The sequence below is a fragment of the Crassostrea angulata genome, chromosome 5, assembly GCF_025612915.1.
Source record: "Crassostrea angulata isolate pt1a10 chromosome 5, ASM2561291v2, whole genome shotgun sequence".
In the NCBI taxonomy this organism is placed as follows: domain Eukaryota; kingdom Metazoa; phylum Mollusca; class Bivalvia; order Ostreida; family Ostreidae; genus Magallana; species Magallana angulata.
Window position 1 is genome coordinate 41,488,671 of NC_069115.1, and position 20,106 is coordinate 41,508,776.

The window sequence follows — 20,106 nt, forward strand, 5'->3', positions numbered from 1 at the left end:
GTAAATATTCAGTTTGGTATTAACATAGATAAGAGTTAAAATTTGTTAAAAATACATGCACTTGACTTAAATATGTGTACAAGTTGACAGTTATTATAGTGTGAGCTAGGAGAGGTAAGGTTCAAACGAGAGAGAGAGAGAGAGAGAGAGAGAGAGAGAGAGAGTCAGCTATTTGTTAAAAATACATGTACTTAACTTAAATATATGTAAGGGTTGACAGCTATTATAGTGTGAGGAGAGGTAATGTTCAAGAGAGAGAGAGAGAGAGAGAGAGAGAGAGAGCCAGAGGGAGAGAGAGAGCTTAGAGAGAGAGAGAGGCTTTCCAAGATTAGGTATGCTAGCTAGTAATATTTCATGCTCATAGAGATTGTATGGAAAACTTTAAGATTTATTAAGTGTGTGGGTGAAAGACTTCTAAATTCATGGTTAAAAGTTTCAATTTATGCAAATTTTTATCTTAATGGGACAATTAAGTCAATTTACTCAATTTGTATGCACACACCGCTGCAGTTATGAGAGTGTATACTTCAAAAAATCATGATTCAATGCTATAATCAATAACATAATGGGGATTTTACCGTTTTCAGTTGCATCATATTTTTCCTCGAATTTTCTGCACTTGTATTTGATAAAACTTTCATGACGTTTGTTTCCCTTTTATGTATATAAAGATACTTATGAACACTTAAAAGTAGTTTAAGATTTAGAAATGGATGGATAGAATATCACATCTTGTTTTCAGTTACTGTAGTTTCCTTCCTTTTCTGTAACGTTAGGGTTTTCAATAATATATACCCCTATATGATTGAAAGTGAAATCAGCTGAAATCAGTTAGGAAAAAGACTTAACATTATAGATTTGTGTGTGTGTGTGTGTGTGTGTGTGTGTGGGGGGAGGGGGTGGGGGTGGGATGGGGCTTAAAAGGTACACAAAATTGTCTGTGCATGTAAATTTAATTTTTCTGCAAAGTTTAGTTTTGATTTCAATATAATGGGTAATAAAATTGATACTACATATTGGAAAAGTCTGTTACATATATTCCATCAGTTTAATCATTAGGAACAAACTTGTTAGATTTCTTCATTATGTAGATTTTACTGTAGACATGTGCAGAAAAAAGAAATAATGCAGATCGAGATTTCATAGTCAACATCATCATAATTGTGGTTTGTCTCAACCAATTACTCTTTGAATCTAATGGTCATGATTAAGATTCAATGAAGTACTGGTTAAATGTTCTGGTTTGATGTTGATATGATTTATTTGATGACAGTTTGGCCACTATTTTTGCAAAGTAAATCATTCTATTGGTCTCTATATTTTAGAGTCTGTATCATTTGATAACCCAAGTTTAGCTCACTCCCTGTGATCATTACCATTTGGATGGGGGGGGGGGGTTTAGTGTCAAAAAGAGGATGTGATTACTTTCTTGAGTAAAAGATCTGATAGAGTTTAAGTTGAATGTTTAAATTTATAGAAGATAGAACATATCTTCTTGCCATCATTCATGTGCAGGCATGGTGCAATCTCCAAGTCTTGGATGCATTGACAGGCTTTTCTTGTCAACACAATTAATGCCAATCTCTCCGATAGTGATTAATTATACACACAATTTTCACTAAGAGGCTTCTGCAGCAGGCTACGTCAGTCGAGTCTGTTTGAATCTGATTGCACTGGGTGTATAGAGAAGGCGAAAATCGTGACCGAAGCATGAAAAAGGACACTAAAAATAGAATTGCCATCCATTTACGCAAATTGCCCATCAAACCACTAGGGACTTGATAGGACCAATGTTGCATTATATTTGGATACCACTATTCCAACAAAAAAAAATGTTTTAACTGCATATATGTCATTCATATGGAAATTTATTCTCAATGCTTGCATGTTCATTTTTCATATGATTATTTTTTGTAGTGCAGTCTATTTACACATTATAATTAAACTGAGACTACATGGTAGTTTTTATCTCTAATCAGTCAGCAGCTTGTCAATATATGATAAATAGATTAAGGGGATTATCTAATTTGAGCAAATTGAACTGAAAAATTGATGAAGCCAAATGATAAAAGTAAACTTTTCCAGCACGCAGAGCTGAGATGTTGAGTGTCGTTTTGTGTGTGGGCGTCTGTTGTCATACCTGGTCTTTGAATTTTGTATTGTGCTGATGATCAAATTGCACAAAATATTGACTTTTGGGAACAGATCCATGAATAATTAAATGCCAAGACTTTTAAAAAGAATATATTTTTTTTTCCACATTGCACCCTGAGCGCTCAAACTACTTAATGGTTGCATAGGAAAGATTTGCGGTCAGAAATGAATTGTCATTTTATCGCCATTTACCACCCTAATTGTGTTGTTGGTGAAGTAATGTGATATTGTGTGAACGTTTTTGGTCTACTTTGAACAAGTGTTGCTTAGAGGGACCAGAACAGTTTTTTTTTATATGGAGTTTTATGATCGTACCTAGGCAAGTTCTGTAGCTGAAAGACTAAAGAATCCATGTTATATAAAACAATTTGCTCAGATCCCTGACCTTTCAACAAAACCTTGAAAAATGAGGGGTTTTTTGATTGCCAAGGCCTTATATTTCATTTTCCAAAAATCGCGAGGGATTATAAGTTGAGCGTTAATATTCTAGTGATGATTAAACGTTTCATTGTTGCTATGTGGTTATCTCACTGTTCAATGGCATATTATAACAGCAAAGGCAGGCTTAAATTGAGTCTAACACGATCGCTCTGACATTTTAGCCATGTCTGTTGTAGTGAAATATTCTGAAGAAGACAACTTAAGCAATTCTTTCAAATATCACATATTTATTTTAAAAAATATGGCATCAATTAATCTGTAAACCACCTTTCATTTTAATGTTTATATGCTTCACTTGCATATTGTCTACAGATTGATTAAGAGGGTTGCATGGTCATGGCCACTTTTGAGTATATTTAAATCTCCTTTAAAGAAGAGCTCTGTATAGAATTAATATAGGAAATTATTCAAATCCTAAAGATAAAATGATTTGAAATTTTTCTTCAATTTGTTGATACTATTAATACCGAGCGCAGCGGGAGGCGGGCAAAGCCCGCCTCGCGAAGCGAGGATTAATGGTAACACGTATATATAAGAAAATCATTGAAAAATGAATGTTGAATCAGGGGTACTAAGGCCAAAAAAAAATTCTTCCAGCCCTGGGCGCCGCCATCTTGGCAGCCATTTTGTTTTTAAAAAGTTAGTTCGATCATTGATTGACTGGTACTTTTCGATGTTTATTGCCCCTAAACTCGCTTTAATAAGTTCCAGTGTTTCAATAGAAGTTAATTTGAATTAAAAGAAATTAAAAAGGAAACCAGATAAGTTTCAATAGTGCTTCAAGCAAGAAACACGACTTGTTCCATGTATGACTTATCAAATTATCAGATGGACTATAAAAACATTAACGTCAAGGAACTGATCTTTAATATACTGAACAAAGTATGCAATTTTATTACAGCGGCATTCATATGAATTAAATTGATGAACAATAAAAGAAGAAATTAAAAAATTCGGAATCACGTAACTGTCTTCATTATTTCCGAAGACAAAACTTGAACGTTTTACGTCTGAAATATGACGTCATAATGTAGACTGAGCACGCGACGTTTAGTTTAACTTTGACGAATGGTATGAGTAGGCAACCATGTAGTCCGAAATATCTGACGTTTTTCTGGCTTTTTTAACGATTTTGATATTTACTTGCCAGGAAAGTTTAACCATGCAGGCGGATCCTACTGTGTGCGTTTTAAATAGATTTTATCATACATAAATCAAACTACACTGTGTTAAATCTGCGCTCGGTCCAACGGTCCCACCGTTTACATATTATGATAGTTTATAGCAAATAATACAGTTAAAAATTGGACATATATTAGATCTTATTAGTCTAAGAAATATTACTAGATAAATCTGATCAGATGGATTATTTATTGACCATCTAGCCTCGATCCTTAAGTCATGGCCTTTTATCTGTACATAGCAGCAGATCATCTGTTGTTCTGCAAATAACCTCAATCAAACGCAAACACGGAACTAATGTAACACTGCAGCATGTTTGAAGATGTTAATTTCATGGCATATACAAGTCTCACTATTGATTTGGGTAAGCTAAAGATTTTTTTTGGACTAGGAATGGTTTGTCATGTGGAATCAAAATATCAGTATAATTCATGTGGTATTTATCAGTATAATAATCTTAAAAGTTCTGTTGCTATTTATGGTACAGTGTATTAATATTTATCTTCATTCAGGGTAGCAGGTCTACGGCGTGGGTTGAAGGTATTTAATGTGTTCATTATTATTTATTGGGTAAATTGCTTATTTATAATTGGTAAATAATTCAAAAAAGAAAATGTTGAATTCTTTCTAGAAAAGTCGAAATCATACGAGCTGTATTAAAGTTCGATCACCTATGCTGAAATTTGTTATTGATACAAAGAGAAAGGATGAAACTGAACATTTAATTTCAAAGGATTAAGTTTGTGGATTGTGAGATGAAGGATTTTTTTGTCTGCAGATACTAGTATAAATAATCTCTGTGTGGATGATGGGTTGGATCGGTGGGATCGGAGTTACATGTCTACAAGAGATAGAGGGATCCTGGCTTTGAGTGATATTTATGTGCATTGTTCGTCTGATAAGAGAGCAAATTGTCTGTCTGCTTGTTGTGTGAAAATTCCAAACGGCACTAGATTCTATCTATTGGAAAAAAGTCATAAACTTGGATTTTATAATTTTTTTTACCAAGATCATCAGTGCCGCATTTTAACAACTTATTTAGGTACTGAAGAGTTGAGCAAAATCCTTGGTTTCGTGCGTGATGATAAAAATAATATAGATTTTACAATGTGTGTACAATTGGTCTGTGAATTTTAGTTTTCATTTAGTTAGCTATATATTAGTTTAAAAAAAAACAAATTAAAATGAAAATAAAAATAAAGAATAATTTTGTCTAAGTGTTGCATATAATTGTGTACTTGACTATTGATAACGAAAGTTCACAATCAATTGTAAATTATAATATATTAATAATTTCTTTTGTTTCTCTTGACTATATATATGGTAAGTCAGATTTAATTTTGAAGTTAAAAGAATCAAATTAAAGTTTTTAGGGATCTCTTGTCAGATATTTTATTTTCACAACAGAGAAGAAAAAGTACATGTAAATACTTTGTTTCGATCTTTTCATAGCCATTATACTAACATTTGTCTTTATCCAAACCAGATTGTTTGTAAATAAATTTTTTAGTATTTAATTCTTTAATTACTATTAATAAAAAACTGATGTTAATATTTACAGTTGGTTAATTTAACTGAAAAACGATAAATCACGAACATAGTGAAATTTGAACTGTGATTATTTGCCAATCAACAGTAAACTAATTACGGTAATATAAAACATTTATATTTGGTACCAACTAATAAATTAATCAAATTCACAAATAAAAGTACTTTTGAGTTGTAATCCAGACTAATTACTTATATATATGCAAGTTGTGTAAGTAGATACTAACTAATTAATTGTATTTAAAAAAAGACAAAGTTTACAATTTACCTGAAATAAAAAGTGAAATTATTTGCTACATTTTATTTGTTAAGCAATTCAAATTTTAATCCTATATTCAAAATCAAGTGTAATTACACTGATTAGTCTTAAAAGAATGACCTTTAAATGATAGTACATATACAATATAAAACAGTATAATGGGACAGTTACAAATCCAGTGAAGTCTAGTTAATCTGTAATATATTTAGATTATCACTGACTGGAAAAAAAATTTGGATGATGAATGATGGTTTGAGCATTATGCGGAAAGGTTTGATTTAGCACTAGCTTGACTTCATGGCATTTATGAACTGGAGTCCTAAGCAACTGGTTGCCTTGATTGGATGTTGTTAATGTTAAAATTGTCGTGTAATTTTTCGACCAAATCAATGCTGTATTTGAATAGTATTGATTTGTAGAGTTGGTCCCACACTGTTGAACAATGATTATTAATTTTGGTGTGAATATTCACTACAACCATCAGCAAAAAAAATAGTTTGTTTCCACTTTCATGCTTCAAAAAATTAGGGTCGGTCGTTCGGAATTTTTTTTTATTTTTTCAAATATTTTTTTTTCCTTTAATATTGCAGTATCCATACATGCCGGTTAGATACTGACACTGCTGAATGATATAAAATGAGAAATACTTTTAATATCATTCCTGACTATTAAGCTGGTCTTAAGAAAACACAATAATGATATTATATATCAGATACTAATCCTCTGCCAACGATGAGAGAATGCATTATTAAATTCCACAACACATGGAAACATACAGCCATTTTGAAACAAAACGTTTGAGTTACACTGATTTGAGAAGAGTAACTGCTTCAAGCGTTTTTGTGACCAAAATTTTGAGTAATTTTTTTCTCCAAATTGGATAAAAACGAAAATAAACGATTTTCCATATAAAATCCTTTAAAAAAGCTTTGAGTCGGGGGGTAAAAGCTAGGGTACGTCAGGAAAGCGGAAACAAACAATTTTTTTTCTTAGGCCTCATATTTTATAATCTTTCTTAGATTATAAATACAGTTGAACTTCGATATTTCAACACCGATATCTCGAATACAACGGATATGTCGAAGTGATTTGTAAGTCCTAACCACTTATTTGTAACTATTTTACCCTTGATATCTTGAATACTTGGATTTCTTGAACTTTTTAAACAGTCCCATCTTGTTCGAGATAACGAAGTTTGACTGTATAGGTTTGTTTTGTCAGAGAATGATGTAATTCCTCACAATACAGCAAGGATTGGTAATAGCTTTGATGTACTTGCATTCAAAAGAGAAGAATTTGGTGCTTGTGTTATCTGAATGCATTGCTGACAGTTACATGTTGATGCAGGTTACATTGTATAGTCGTGCATTAAGAAGAGGAGAAAGCGTTTCAATATTCAAGGAAAATTTGCCGCACTTTACTGCCTCTTTGTATATTTTTAAGAGATTAATGAAATAGGTATTGTTTTTTCGGGAAAACATCGGCAATTTGAAATTTCCTGTTTTTTTTCTTCTTTAAGTTTGAAGATCTTATATAAGGAATCTATACAATCCACAATCGCTTTCTGTCATAGAGAGAGAATTCGTTGAATGTTTCGTCTGAGGAGATCAGTGCAGCACTGAAAGTAGTTCTTTTGTTACTTCATAGAAAAAAACGCAGCTCTGTCTATTTTAGAAGAATTGGCATTGTTGCATCAGTGCATTTCAATTACCTATAATCAACAGATAATTATCACTTGTAGTATCTGCTGTGGTATATAATGTTTTGCTTTGAAAGATATTAATCAATTCATAACGATTTTTAATTGACATTTTTTTTTATTTTAAAAAGGTAGACATTCAAAACAGAAAGATATGCGAGTGGATGTAGATGAAAAAATGTTTAATTAGAAATAATCATATACCTGTTTCATATTACTGCAGGGTGCTGAAAACTGAAACATCCATGTAGAGCCAAATGGTGAGGAAAAATGGCGGAGTGCGCAAGCATTCCATCAGATTCGGAGGACGAAGAGCACGCAATGCCAGACCTGTCCCACTTCTCCATTAGGAAGCAGACTTCTTACAGGTTGGTTCTTTGAAAAAAGCCTGATTACTGTAGATTCCTATATAAACAAACAAGGAATTTTTGTGTAAAATTGCAAGAAGCTTGATCGCTTTGGGGATGATAAAATTTCATTTTATTTTTATTAACCGGGTTTTCCAACGGAAAAATCCGGTTACTAAAATGGTGAAAATGGCGGGCGGGTGGGCGGGCGGATGGCGGGCGGGCGGCTGCCAAAAGGGTACCCTCATTGTACGGATAACTCCTCCTACAGTTTTCAAGATAGGAAGTTGTTCTTTTGCAGATCAATTGTACATATATCAGAGGTGTGCATATTGCTAGGATTTTGATTTCCGATAATTTATCGAAAAAATACCAACTTTTGAACTTAGTCATTTTTTGGCAAAATATTGCATATAGGGTACCCTCATTGTACGGATAACTCCTCCTACAGTTCTCAAGATAGGAAGTTGTTCTTTTGCAGATCAATTGTACATATATCAGAGGTGTGCATATTGCTAGGATTTTGATTTCTGATAATTTATCGAAAAAATACCAGCTTTTGAACTTAGTCATTTTTTGGCAAAATATTGCATATAGGGTACCCTCATTGTACGGATAACTCCTCCTACAGTTCTCAAGATAGGAAGTTGTTCTTTTGCAGATCAATTGTACATATATCAGAGGTGTGCATATTGCTAGGATTTTGATTTCTGATAATTTATCAAAAAAATACCAGCTTTTGAACTTAGTCATTTTTTGGCAAAATATTGCATATAGGGTACCCTCATTGTACGGATAACTCCTCCTACAGTTCTCAAGATAGGAAGTTGTTCTTTTGCAGATCAATTGTACATATATCAGAGGTGTGCATATTGCTAGGATTTTGATTTCCGATAATTTATGAAAAAAATACTAGCTTTTGAACTTAGTCATTTTTTGGCGAAATGTTGCATATACATGTAGGGTACTCCATTTCACTGGATAAGGGTTGACATGGATTATGGATACAGTTTACATAAAAGAAAACCCGGTTTGCTGTCACATTGACAGCTTTTCACTTGTTGTTGTATACTGTAGAGAGTCATTACAAAGTTCTGTGCTTACAGTTTTATGTTCATACGATTCACAAAATGATTTGGTCATGAAAATTAGTACTTGCGAAAAATATTGGAATCTACAGTATTAAATAATATGTATTTTTCAGTGAAATTTTGGAGCTGCTAAGCATACTCTGGTCAGAAAAGCTATTTGTTTCAAGTTAATGAGTGAAAAGATTGCCATTGCATTGTACAAAACAACTCTTGGTTAAGAGAGAGAGAGAGAGAGAGAGAGAGAGAGAGAGAGAGAGAGAGAGAGAGAGATCAGATTTAAATTGTGGTCAAAATTACAGGGTCTGAATAATAGATGTCAAGTGAACCTTGGTTTTAGGAGAGAGAGAGAGAGAGAGAGAGAGAGAGAGAGAGAGAGAGAGAGAGAGAGAGAGAGATATCAGATTTAAATTGTGGTCAAAATTACAGGGTCAGAATAATAGATGTCAAGTAAACCTTGATTTTAGGAGAGAGAGAGAGAGAGAGAGAGAGAGAGAGAGAGAGAGAGAGATCAGATTTAAATTGTGGTCAAAATTAGAGGGTCAAAATTATAGATGTCAAGTGAACCTTGGTTTTAGGAGAGAGAGAGAGAGAGAGAGAGAGAGAGAGGAGAGAGAGAGAGAGAGCATTGGTACTTTTGCTGTATTATTCATTCTGATATGAATTCAAGGCTATATGAATGTATCATAAAGGTATTAAAACTGAACACCTTTTTGTACAGTTTTCATTCAAGGATAAAACAATTCTGTCAGTGCAGAATACCATGACAGGTTTACACATGATTGCTGATTCCAATGAAGTTTGTTTGTTTGATTTAAAATTTTTATTGTCTTAAGGAAGAGAAAAAGCAGAGGAAATCAGAGACATATCTTATCCTGTTGTAAATTTTATGTGTTCACCTGTCTTTGGTTGGCAAAGTCTTGTTACCGTTTTCGTTTTTGTGAAAGAAGAAGATAAGAATTTAAAAGTTGAGATAAATGTTAGATACGCATACTGCACTACTGCACATGCATTTCTGAAATGGTAAATTCCAAAGAAGAGATCTGGTGAATTAAATGGTAGATTTTGTTTACCTTTGTGTGTAAGTGGCACTTTGAAGAATTGCAAATTTGCAACTGTTCTGTCGTCATCCCATTAAGTGTGTATGCAATGGTTTCATGCCTATCAAATATCGATTTCTATCTTTCTATTAAGTTCTTTATTTGAAAACAAATGTTCTTGAGTATTGTTACGAAGGTTAGGGGAAGTGACTGTTGAAAAATGTTGAAAGGAGCAGTGATGAAAATTGCTACATTTGTGATGTTTGTTGTAAAAAAAGAGGGAAGATAGAAAAACCCCAAGTGTCCTTTAAACTGGAAAAGGTAGAATGCATAGACTTCCTTGATCTCAGTCTACAGTGGAGTAAGTTAAACATTGTAACAGGGGATGAAAGATCCCCTTTGATAACAATGATTGATTCTATTTTAAGTAAGCAACGTGACACATTATGTTCTTTTCCTCGACGTAACATAGATTAGTTAAGTACTCTATTAGGTGGTGTGTTATTTTTTTTTTCCTCCCCGAGTCCTACGCTGACTGATGTACTTCAGAGCCATTAGGTTGGAAGATAATTAGTTGAAAACGCTCTTCTGCGTGGTCTCAGATTCTTTACAGTGATTGAAAAAAAAAAAAAAATTGAAAAAGCAGCGAGAGAGAGAGAGAGAAGTTTATCTTAAAGGACTTGCATGGCCACTTCATATTGCATCTTGACAAATGGCTACTAATTGTGCCGGTCTATAGAATATATTTGAAAACTTGTGTGAATGGATGCTGCAGAAGGAGAATTTTTACTGTCAATGGCTGTTGCAGAGTTTCACGAAGACGATGGGGCGTGTGTGTTGCTAAGCAGGTGAGAGGACAAGATAAGTTGTGATTGATGATGATTTTGAGTGTTAACATCACCAAGGTTTTATGTTTTGTTTTTGTTGCTTTCTAAAATCAATATTATTTAGACCAAATTGCTGATGGAGGGTTTGATATATTTCACTGCTGATCAGTGTTCTTAATTGCGGCCTTGAGTACAGTCTGCATTACAGTGTTTTTTATCGTTTTAATTGCTCTTCAAGCAAAATGTTTGGCAAATAAATAAATCAAGGCATCTGAAGACCTTTTAGACACAGATCCATTCTTTTTAGTGTGTGCAAAAAGTTTTCATAAATTACATGTATCTTCTTGAAATTTAAAATATATAGGGTCCTGGTATAAATTGACTTGTTAGGGTGACCAGTCTCACTGTGCATCTGAAGTACAGCTTATATGCAGCATTTGGAGTTTAAAAAAATCTTTCTTTAAAAATTTTATCATGGGTATTATGCATTGCAAACCAGACCTGATTTTTTCCAACATGATAATGTTGAAAAAAATTTGCAAGGTGTCAGTCTAAGTGAGAACTTCTGAATGCATGGTTATAAGATCATGATATATTTTCTATAATGATGCTGGTTTTTTCTCATAATATATCCCCAAGTGAAATTTGTTTACACTTATGATTGTCATGCAGTTTTTCAGGGTAAAAAGAGATGACATGGAAGTAGAACTCTTTCGTAACTTTCCTGACCTTATAAAGAATTCAATTGTTTCTTCACTGAATCATTTAATTGTGTTTTTTTTTTTTTAAGTTTAAAACATTGATCAAATCATCATGGATGTAAACAACGACAAACTATATGGCCATATCTACAAACACAATGTAATCTATGCATTTATAATAGAAATTTCATTACTGACCAAAGAAAATTGTTAAATCTAGAATTGTTATATGTTTATAAGGTGAATTTGTATTCAGTCTCTGAAAGAGTTACTTTCTATACATTATTTCAAGATTGGTATTTTTTATCTTTTATAATTTCACAAGTTCACATATAAATTTAATAAAGTCAAAATTCCTTTTAGGTGTAAACTTATTGGCTTTCAACCTATTTGTTTAATAAAAATATTCAAGGTTTGCTATAGATAAATAAAGCAAGCAGAGCTTAGTAGTTTACATGCAGATAAAACAATATTTATTCATGTAATCACAGAGACATAAAAATGATAAAGAGAATGTTAGTATATATAAACTACATGTACATAAACATTAAGGATTGAATCAGGATATCCATTGGTTTTAATTATCAACTTTCTGAAAAACTGGTCTTCATTTCTGTAAAACGAAATCAGGGCAGGAGCCTTGTTTACATGACAAAGAATTATGAGCCCTGTATCTTGCTTATAAGTCTACGAATGACTCTCAAATTTTATTTGATCATTAGAAATGCATTTCTAAAGCATTATAAATAATAAATAAGTAATAAAAACATAAAAATAGAATTTGACCAAAATCGTGACCATGCCCCTTTAAAACTCAATGAATGACACTCAAATTTCGGTTGCCCATTAAAAATGCCTTTCATAAGCATTGTAAACATTAAAATCATAAAAATAATTTTGGACCAAAATCGTGACCATGCCCCTTTAAATACTGGCATAAATTTTTTTGAAATTCATATCAAACAATATCCTATGAAATTTTTCAATCATCTCAGAATACTGTAACTGGTAATTAAGGCGCAGTGCAATACTGTATACAGAATTATTTTTATCCCATATATTTCACACATTCTTCATTTGCAAACGGTTTTGCCTTGTCTTGAGTATGCTCAACCAAGGTTGTGATATTAATTAAGAGATAATTTGAGACAGGAATTTGCCCAGTCCTAGATTCGCCTGATGACAACAAGGGTGAAAAAGGGGGCAAATATTTCCCAGAGTGTATACAGTATATAATTATATACGATTGTTACATATGCAATGTTACTTGTATATAAAAAGGAATAAATTATACATGCAACGTAGTACTGGTATAACTGTGTTGAACATGCACTGGCTCCAGATATCAGATGCAGGGATTAGCTGTTATAGAAAACAAAAGCAGAGATTAATGATACTCTTTAAAGTGGACCGTTTCAGAAATTTTGCATCTTTAAAATTATTTGTGTAATTAAAATTTTCTAAATAATTTTATTCATCGAAAAAAGCTTTAATTTTTTCATGAAAAATGAAAGTCCAGATTGTGAGATAACATTCAGGGAAAGAGAGAGACAGAGAGACATCTTGATATTTTGTAAAGAAGATAGGAATCTATGTGAAGTGAATGAGAGAAGAATTTGGAATAAAAATATTGATTTATTGACTTTACAAGCTCTGCACTCCCGCTTACTCGCAGGGATCATTCAGAGCTGGGGGTTTTCAGTGTGTTTCATATTGGTTTTGTCTCAATCATTTCATAGTCATTACACAGAAAGGGCTTTGATATTTTGTTTGTGAAGTAGTAAATGAAAACTGATGAAGAAATTTTCATTGATTTTACATTTTTGGGGTATAAATGATATATTTTTTCATCTGCTATGAAATCTTTCTCTCCTCAAAGAGAAGAAAGGCTAAGATTTTCCAGTATAGTATGGGAGAATTCTTTGTTCACAAATATATATGATCAAGATTGGTTTGCTGTCTCCAATGCTTGAGATCCAAATGAAGTCTTATGTGTCGGCAAACAATGAATCTATCGTAATCTACATGCACTAATATACCTTCGTTGGAATATTCCTCTCTCTGACTTTGCTAGCAAATAAATTCATCAATCTCGGAATATACCGAGGATATGAAACCTCTTATTTTGAACCCTTGATTGTATTGACTCAATTGAACTATCTTTCACCCATGGTCATCCTTAAGGTTGGTCGGCCAGGGTTTAAAGTTTTGCGCCCTCTGCGCGGGGTATTGCACATTATTGTCGTAAAATGCAAATGCAAAGTAAAATGTTCAAATAGGTTAACGTTTTTATTAGAAAAAAATACTTATCATAAAAGTTTTTTTAGCAAAATGAATTGGAAGAATAATGTTCAGAAGTATTTTAATCATTTCGCCGCCACTTCAAAATCGACGTTATCCATGTCGGAGTCAACGCCTCACAATGACATCAGTTGAGACTTTGATGTAACAATTGACAAAAATAAACGTTGTGCATTTTTTTTTGCAGTGCCAATAATTAAAATTAAAAACATAATTTGCAAGATAAAAAACATAATTATGAGCGATCTTTTCATGTTCTGTGTGAGTGGAAATTACCAGTAGGTTATTTTTTTTATTACAAAATAAATTGAATTTAATTCATCAACATCCTTTTACTCTATACAATTCTATTTGTGTAAAATGGCTGGCACAACACGTTTATAGGACCAAACTATGAGGGCAGATAGCATAAAAACTATTCTGCCAATTTTGTTTTAATTTGGCGAAAAGTTAACTTAATGTAATATGTTATATCCTTTCGTCGCTGAAAATTAAAAGAAAATTGCATATTTGTAATATTTTACTCATGAAATTGAAAATATTAACCCCCATTTTCCTAATATATAATCCTATATAAAATGTTGGTGATGATTCAGACATACGACCAAAATTTTAGGGCGTCTAAACTATCCGGTCAATTTACTTTAAATTTTGCACATAGTTTACCGGGAAGTTGACCTTTCACTGTAAAAAGGTAAAAGGAAATTATTTGTTTGAAATATTCTCCCCCGAGACTCCTTAACAAGCACAAAGTCCTCTCCTATCTGAACAACTGATGAAAATCAGATTCTTATATTACAAACATTTTGATATATGTATGTAGCATCCCATTTATTATCTTTTCATCCATATTTTTTTGTTTTTTTTTTTACATACTAATCCTTTGAAATTTAAAAGAAATGAAATTTGATCCGAAACCTATGAACCAAAATTACAAACTTATTTAAAAATGACCCAATATTATTATCTGACTGGCCCACTTGAGGATCAAGATTTACAATCATGTACATTTTATATTAATGTTGAATTAACATCATGAATTCTCAATTACCTGTGTTAATTCATTACTTAATATATGATGTTAATTTGTACAGGTTACATTTTTCCTAGCTCAATCATATTCTTTGTAAAAGTTGATATGAGTAAAAATGGGCAAAGGGGAATAACTCTGACTATTTTTAAATGATTTGCAAAATCAGTGTTCAAAAACATAAAAGATCATTGATTATTATAGATATTAAAAGCGAAGTATATAATACAATGTACATGTATAAGGATATTTAGCCATATCTTTGAATGCATATTTTACAACTACATGTATAGATTATTACAGTAAGTTGTTGAAAATGATTAAATTATAAAAAAAAGAAAAGAAATAAAAAACAAAGCAAAAAATAAATACACAGGTAACTAATGGAAATTTAGTCTACAAAATTTACACTGGAGTGACATTCGCACATCCTGAATTTTATTGTGACCCTTGTGTCAGATATGTTTGTTAATTGGACAGATAGTTTCACACGACATTTCACCTGCTCATTAAACGAACTGACAGTTGAATGGAAATAAATTTAGTTCTTTTTTTTTTCAAAATATAAAAACATCTGGCCAGGGAATTGCTCTCTCATGTCAAGAAATGAGTGACTGAGACAGCTTCGTGTGTATCGGCTAGGTATGACACGTTTCATTTCATTTGAAGGCATAGTTTTGGACAGGAAATGATTCTGTGCTACACAGGAAGAGGGAGTTTATTCAATCTTAACCCCCATTATTATCTACCAGCGGAATCAGGATGAAGATATTCAGATTAGGTCATGGATTAAATCGAGTTCATCATAAATGCTTTTCTAATTATAGCTATTGAGATTGTACAAGGTGTGTTTAAATAGTTTCTTTATCTCAGTGAACTTGTTCAGGTGATTCGAAATTATCTGCTATTAATTGCCCAAGTTTTCCTAAGGATGTTTTAAATGTTGTTGTGGGGACAAATGGATTATAGGAAGGTGATGAATGGCCTTGATTAAGGAGTGTTAATGAATGAATCTGTACATGGTGTGACAAAGTTGTGTGATATACCTGATCCCATTGAAGGAAAAAAAAACCCCACATGACAAGTTTACTGTCTGTGGATGGTGCATGTAAATTTTGAAGGCAAATTGATATTCAACTATTCAGATTACATATACTGCCCCAAATTGAAAGGAGCATGTCAACATTAATCAGTTTAGCTGCATGATGAAGGAATCTGAGTGAACAACATGACTTTCTGTTGGACAACTAATTTATTCATAAGTGGATTAACGATATAATATGTGCAGTCCATTTTGATGAGGAGAAATGAAATTTCATTATAAGCGTGTGGGTGTGGAAATATAGGGAAACATATATGTCTCAAATTGAGAGGGAAAAAAATGTAAAAATAACCATACCAGCTAGCCTTATCAAAATGTCCTTAGCTTGAAGAAGTTTACCTTTCGTATGCATGTGGATTTGCACTTGGAATCCAGGTTGCTATAAAGATTTGAATTGAGCTTGGCATGGAGTGTTTCGATCAGCAAGATCTTCCGAATCAACTGTGAAATAAAATTCTTATGTTACATAATATACTGCAGATAACAGTTTCAACAAAATCGGACGGTGATTTAAGGATTTTTGTCGTGCAAATCAGTTTTAAAGAAGAAGAAAAACTTCCTGGTTATAAAGTTTCCGTAGTTAACAATATTGTTTACATATGCATTTTAGAGTCCATTTAAAAAAAAGTTACTGGTGAATAGGAAGTGATTTCTGTAGTGTGAAATAGTATGTTATTGATATACTACGCACACAAAAATTTGAACATTTGCATTTTAGTGTCCATATAAAAAAAAAGTTACTGGTGAATAGGAAGTGATTTCTGTAGTGTGAAATAGTATGTTATTGATATACTACGCACACAAAAATTTGAACATACAGTTATATTTTGTTCAAGTGACAATGTCTATTGCGACATGAGGATTATGTTGTCCTTGCGATTTCTGACACAATGTTGTGCCTATCAGCGATTTTCAAGTCAGGAGTGCGAAGAAAGTGAAGAAACGGAAGAAAGTAAAGAAAATGAGAGGTATTAATTGAAATTGGCCTTAAAATGGGGTGGTTGCTAATATAGCTCTGTTTGGGAATTCTCTTAATATTTGGTTAGAGTGACAGTTTTTGTATGCTGTTTAATATATCTGAGACTTGTTATTGATAGCGATGGGTTGTTCTAAAAGTGAAAGTAACAAAGTCAGATGTCAATAAATTAACTGAAAATTTTGTAGTTTTTTTCAAGTGACTCATGCAACGCACAATGTAGATAATTAATAATAATTAGCACATATATAAGTAAAACTGTATTAGCTCTAGTTTGCTCCAAAGGGAACAAATTTTTCAAGTGTCTAATTTATAATGAGAAAATTCAGGTATAGAACTTGAATTATGGCAAAACATTTTAGTGGGGAATAGAATACAGAAAGAAAAGTGGTGGCAGCTACTTTTTGTGATCGGCTTCGGCCGATCACAGTTGAGTCCATATGAGGCATTCGTCAAATTTAACTATTTGCGCACGCATTGCAACTTGCACTATTTTATTTACTATGCAATGACAACCTTATTTGAATCTGTAAATAGTCTAGATGTAGATTACTATAAACATTACTCTTATCATTTTACCTGAAAATAAAACATTTATAGGGTTACATACATAATGATTCAAATCACGGTTTTTTTTCACATATGCGTAAGAATATTAGTTGGAAGTATATTGATTCGCCTACTAAGTGTAAAGTTCATTCATGCCTTGCCATTTCGGAAATCATTAAAACGGTGTTATATATATTTTACTGCATGTCGCGTATATTATATTAACAGAGTTGACCAATGGTATTTCATGCCGATCATTCCTTTAAAAGGAATACTTGTTTTCCTTTTCCTTACATATTTAAATTGGGGGTGGGGGGGGGGGGTGGTTCACAGTCTAAGATTGGAGCTTTGAAGGTCCATATTAACTTGATTTCATACAATCCAGTTAGAGTTATATAGATCTTTGATCTGCACCAACTACATTGTTGGATCAAGTGGAGCGGATCAAAGATCTAAGTTTATATAATTACATTGGATTTTGCATCAATTATTATAATAGTTTATTTAAAAAAAAGACTCAAAAGTGGGGACAGATTAATTAATTATGATGAAGGGTGTTTAGAATAAAACAGTTGTAAATACCGAATCAGAGTCAGAGTTGCGTGGTCAAAGTGCTTCAATTAAAAAATTAGTGTTCACATTTGTTTCCCGGTCCACACTTTTTGTGAAGGAATACACTTTGAAATATATATCTATTTCCTACTAGTCCTGTGTTATTTATAATAATCTAAATGCATGATTTCAATATGTTGTATGATTTGTATATATTAATAGAATGAGCTCTTTCAACATGCATTGCATTTATTTCCTACAAAAACATGAAATTTTAAACAGTCTAACTTACACTGTGTAGAGTGTACATTGTCATTTTTAACAATTAAGGTGGTAATTTAGAATTGGATCATGAGTGATTCCCTGTTTTATTTTTTTATCAGAGGTCCTGCTCATGAACTTATAACTTTACAAATCATCATATATGTAAAATGAATGAAATGACATAACAAAAACCAAGAATTTCCCAGTGACTAAGGCTGAAAAAATTTCAGTACACTGTCCACTTTCATACAGTTGTTCACAGGTTTCAGAAATTAACATATGCTTGACCAACATGTGCATCAAATATGCAAATTAATGATCAATTTGTCTTAGGGGTATTGGAATTTTTTTTTTTTTCTTATATAATTTTGATTGTTTATTAATAACTAGCAGGATCATTTTATAAACATATATGTAATTGACAATATAACAGATTAATAACTAATTCAGATTATAACTGTCAATAAAAACATGCATGCATGTGATCATTTTTCAGTAAGATACACATGTCATATCTGTTACATTGAGTTCTCCATTCTACCAGTACATTTAAGGTGCCAAGACAGTGAGTCGATCACTATACACCTTGAAAGTTTCTCAAATCAGTAGAAAATTACTTGATTATGATAGATAGCATGATAGATAAGAAGTATACATTCAAATAGGTGAAAAAATGTGCAATTTTAGATAAAAAATGACATTTTCAAAAATTTCATTCAGTAAACATGAACAAAAGCCCCTGGCGGATTCGAACTCATGACCTGCGGTTCACAAGCCTGATACTTCAACCACTGAGCTATTACGATATACATCTGAATCAATTGATACAAACAGTTTAACAAAACATTTAAATCGCCATCTTGTGATGTAGTGTCTTAAAAAGTATAAGTATCGGTGTAGTGAAGTACCTTAATAGGCTTGGTGTAAACTGAAATCCCTGCCTCCAAACTCTCCAAAGTGGAGGGGTCCAGTCAGCTTTTTACACCAAGCCCTTTTTCAAAGCATAAACAGATGCAGCAATGATGTTTTACAAAATCTTAAGTTAAACATTATTCAGTTTACTGTAATTGTATTAAACAGATTTTATATTCAATTTGATTTTAATTTAATACTTATAATTTTTTTAAATGAGAGTTTAAAATGTAATTATTGAATTTGCCATGATAAGCATGTAAATCTGGTTTACAATTTGACAGGTACTTATATAAACTGTCATGCATATATTCCTAAAGAGTTTAAAAAAAATGTGTTTGGGTAGTTAAACTTGATAAGTAAACTGCAAATTTAGAGATCAGATCTCAGAATTACAGAGTAATTTTAACCTGCATGCAAGTCCACAAAGTGTTACTTAATGAAAAATACGGCAACCTGACTTTAAAAGCATATTGATTAAAATGTTTTGTTAGAGAGTGACAATGCTATACGAAAGTATCTGTCAATTAGGTTTCCAGAGTTATATGGAACATAGAGCAAAACGAAGTATATCATGTCAGAGTTATCTCTCTTTACTTGTAATGCAAGAAATATATGTATTTTCTTTTTTTTTCAGGTAAGTTAAAGAAAAAGAAGAGTTTTAATGTGTAACAGCAAGCAGTGTCCATTTCTGGCTTATATTAAGGTTTGGTTTTATCCAGAAAAATATGAACTATGATGCATTTAGGATATTGAGGATGGATATATTGGGAACAATCTTTTCATGCAGATTCATGATTCTGGTCAGAAAATTAAAGCTTACCATATAAGGCAAAGGTTTTATTTTTCAATCCAATTTTGAAGTCATGAAGATTTTGTTCTCAATTACAACTTCATTTCAAGATTTAAAAATATGTTTTTAACTGAAAGTGTTATAATTTAAATTCTTCATCTGTCTTTTTTATAAATTAAATGGAAAACGACATTTATTTGATGTGTAATTTTGGTTTACACTCCCAGCAAAAAAACAGGAATAATTGTGATATGTAGTGTATGCAAATATTTGAAATCAACAGTACATTGTTTATAGTACATATAGGAGACTGATGAAGTCTTGAGAAGAAATGATGTTTT

At 32.1% G+C, this 20,106-nt stretch overlaps 1 protein-coding gene and 1 long non-coding RNA gene across 7 annotated transcripts in view; one reads left to right on the forward strand and one right to left on the reverse strand.

Annotated features, from left to right (window-relative positions):
* Positions 1–4,825: 4,825 nt before the first annotated feature.
* On the reverse strand, positions 4,826–16,225 carry LOC128185888 (uncharacterized). Its single transcript, XR_008243856.1, has 3 exons — positions 16,059–16,225; positions 7,488–7,688; positions 4,826–7,295 (listed from the first exon to the last, which is right to left on the reverse strand). It is a non-coding gene; the product is annotated as an uncharacterized LOC128185888 (long non-coding RNA).
* Positions 7,511–20,106, forward strand: part of LOC128185886 (diacylglycerol kinase zeta-like) — a 73,256-nt gene continuing 60,660 nt past the window's right edge. For 2 of the 6 annotated variants that reach the window (XM_052855587.1, XM_052855590.1), the window contains exon 1: positions 10,250–10,606. In XM_052855587.1, coding sequence (XP_052711547.1) covers positions 10,521–10,606 — 86 coding nt within the window. In that variant the 5' untranslated portion in view covers positions 10,250–10,520. Of the gene's footprint in view, positions 7,652–10,249; positions 10,607–16,420; positions 16,688–20,106 lie in introns of those variants that run through there. The other 4 variants (XM_052855585.1, XM_052855588.1, XM_052855586.1 and 1 more) reach the window with 3 other exon arrangements.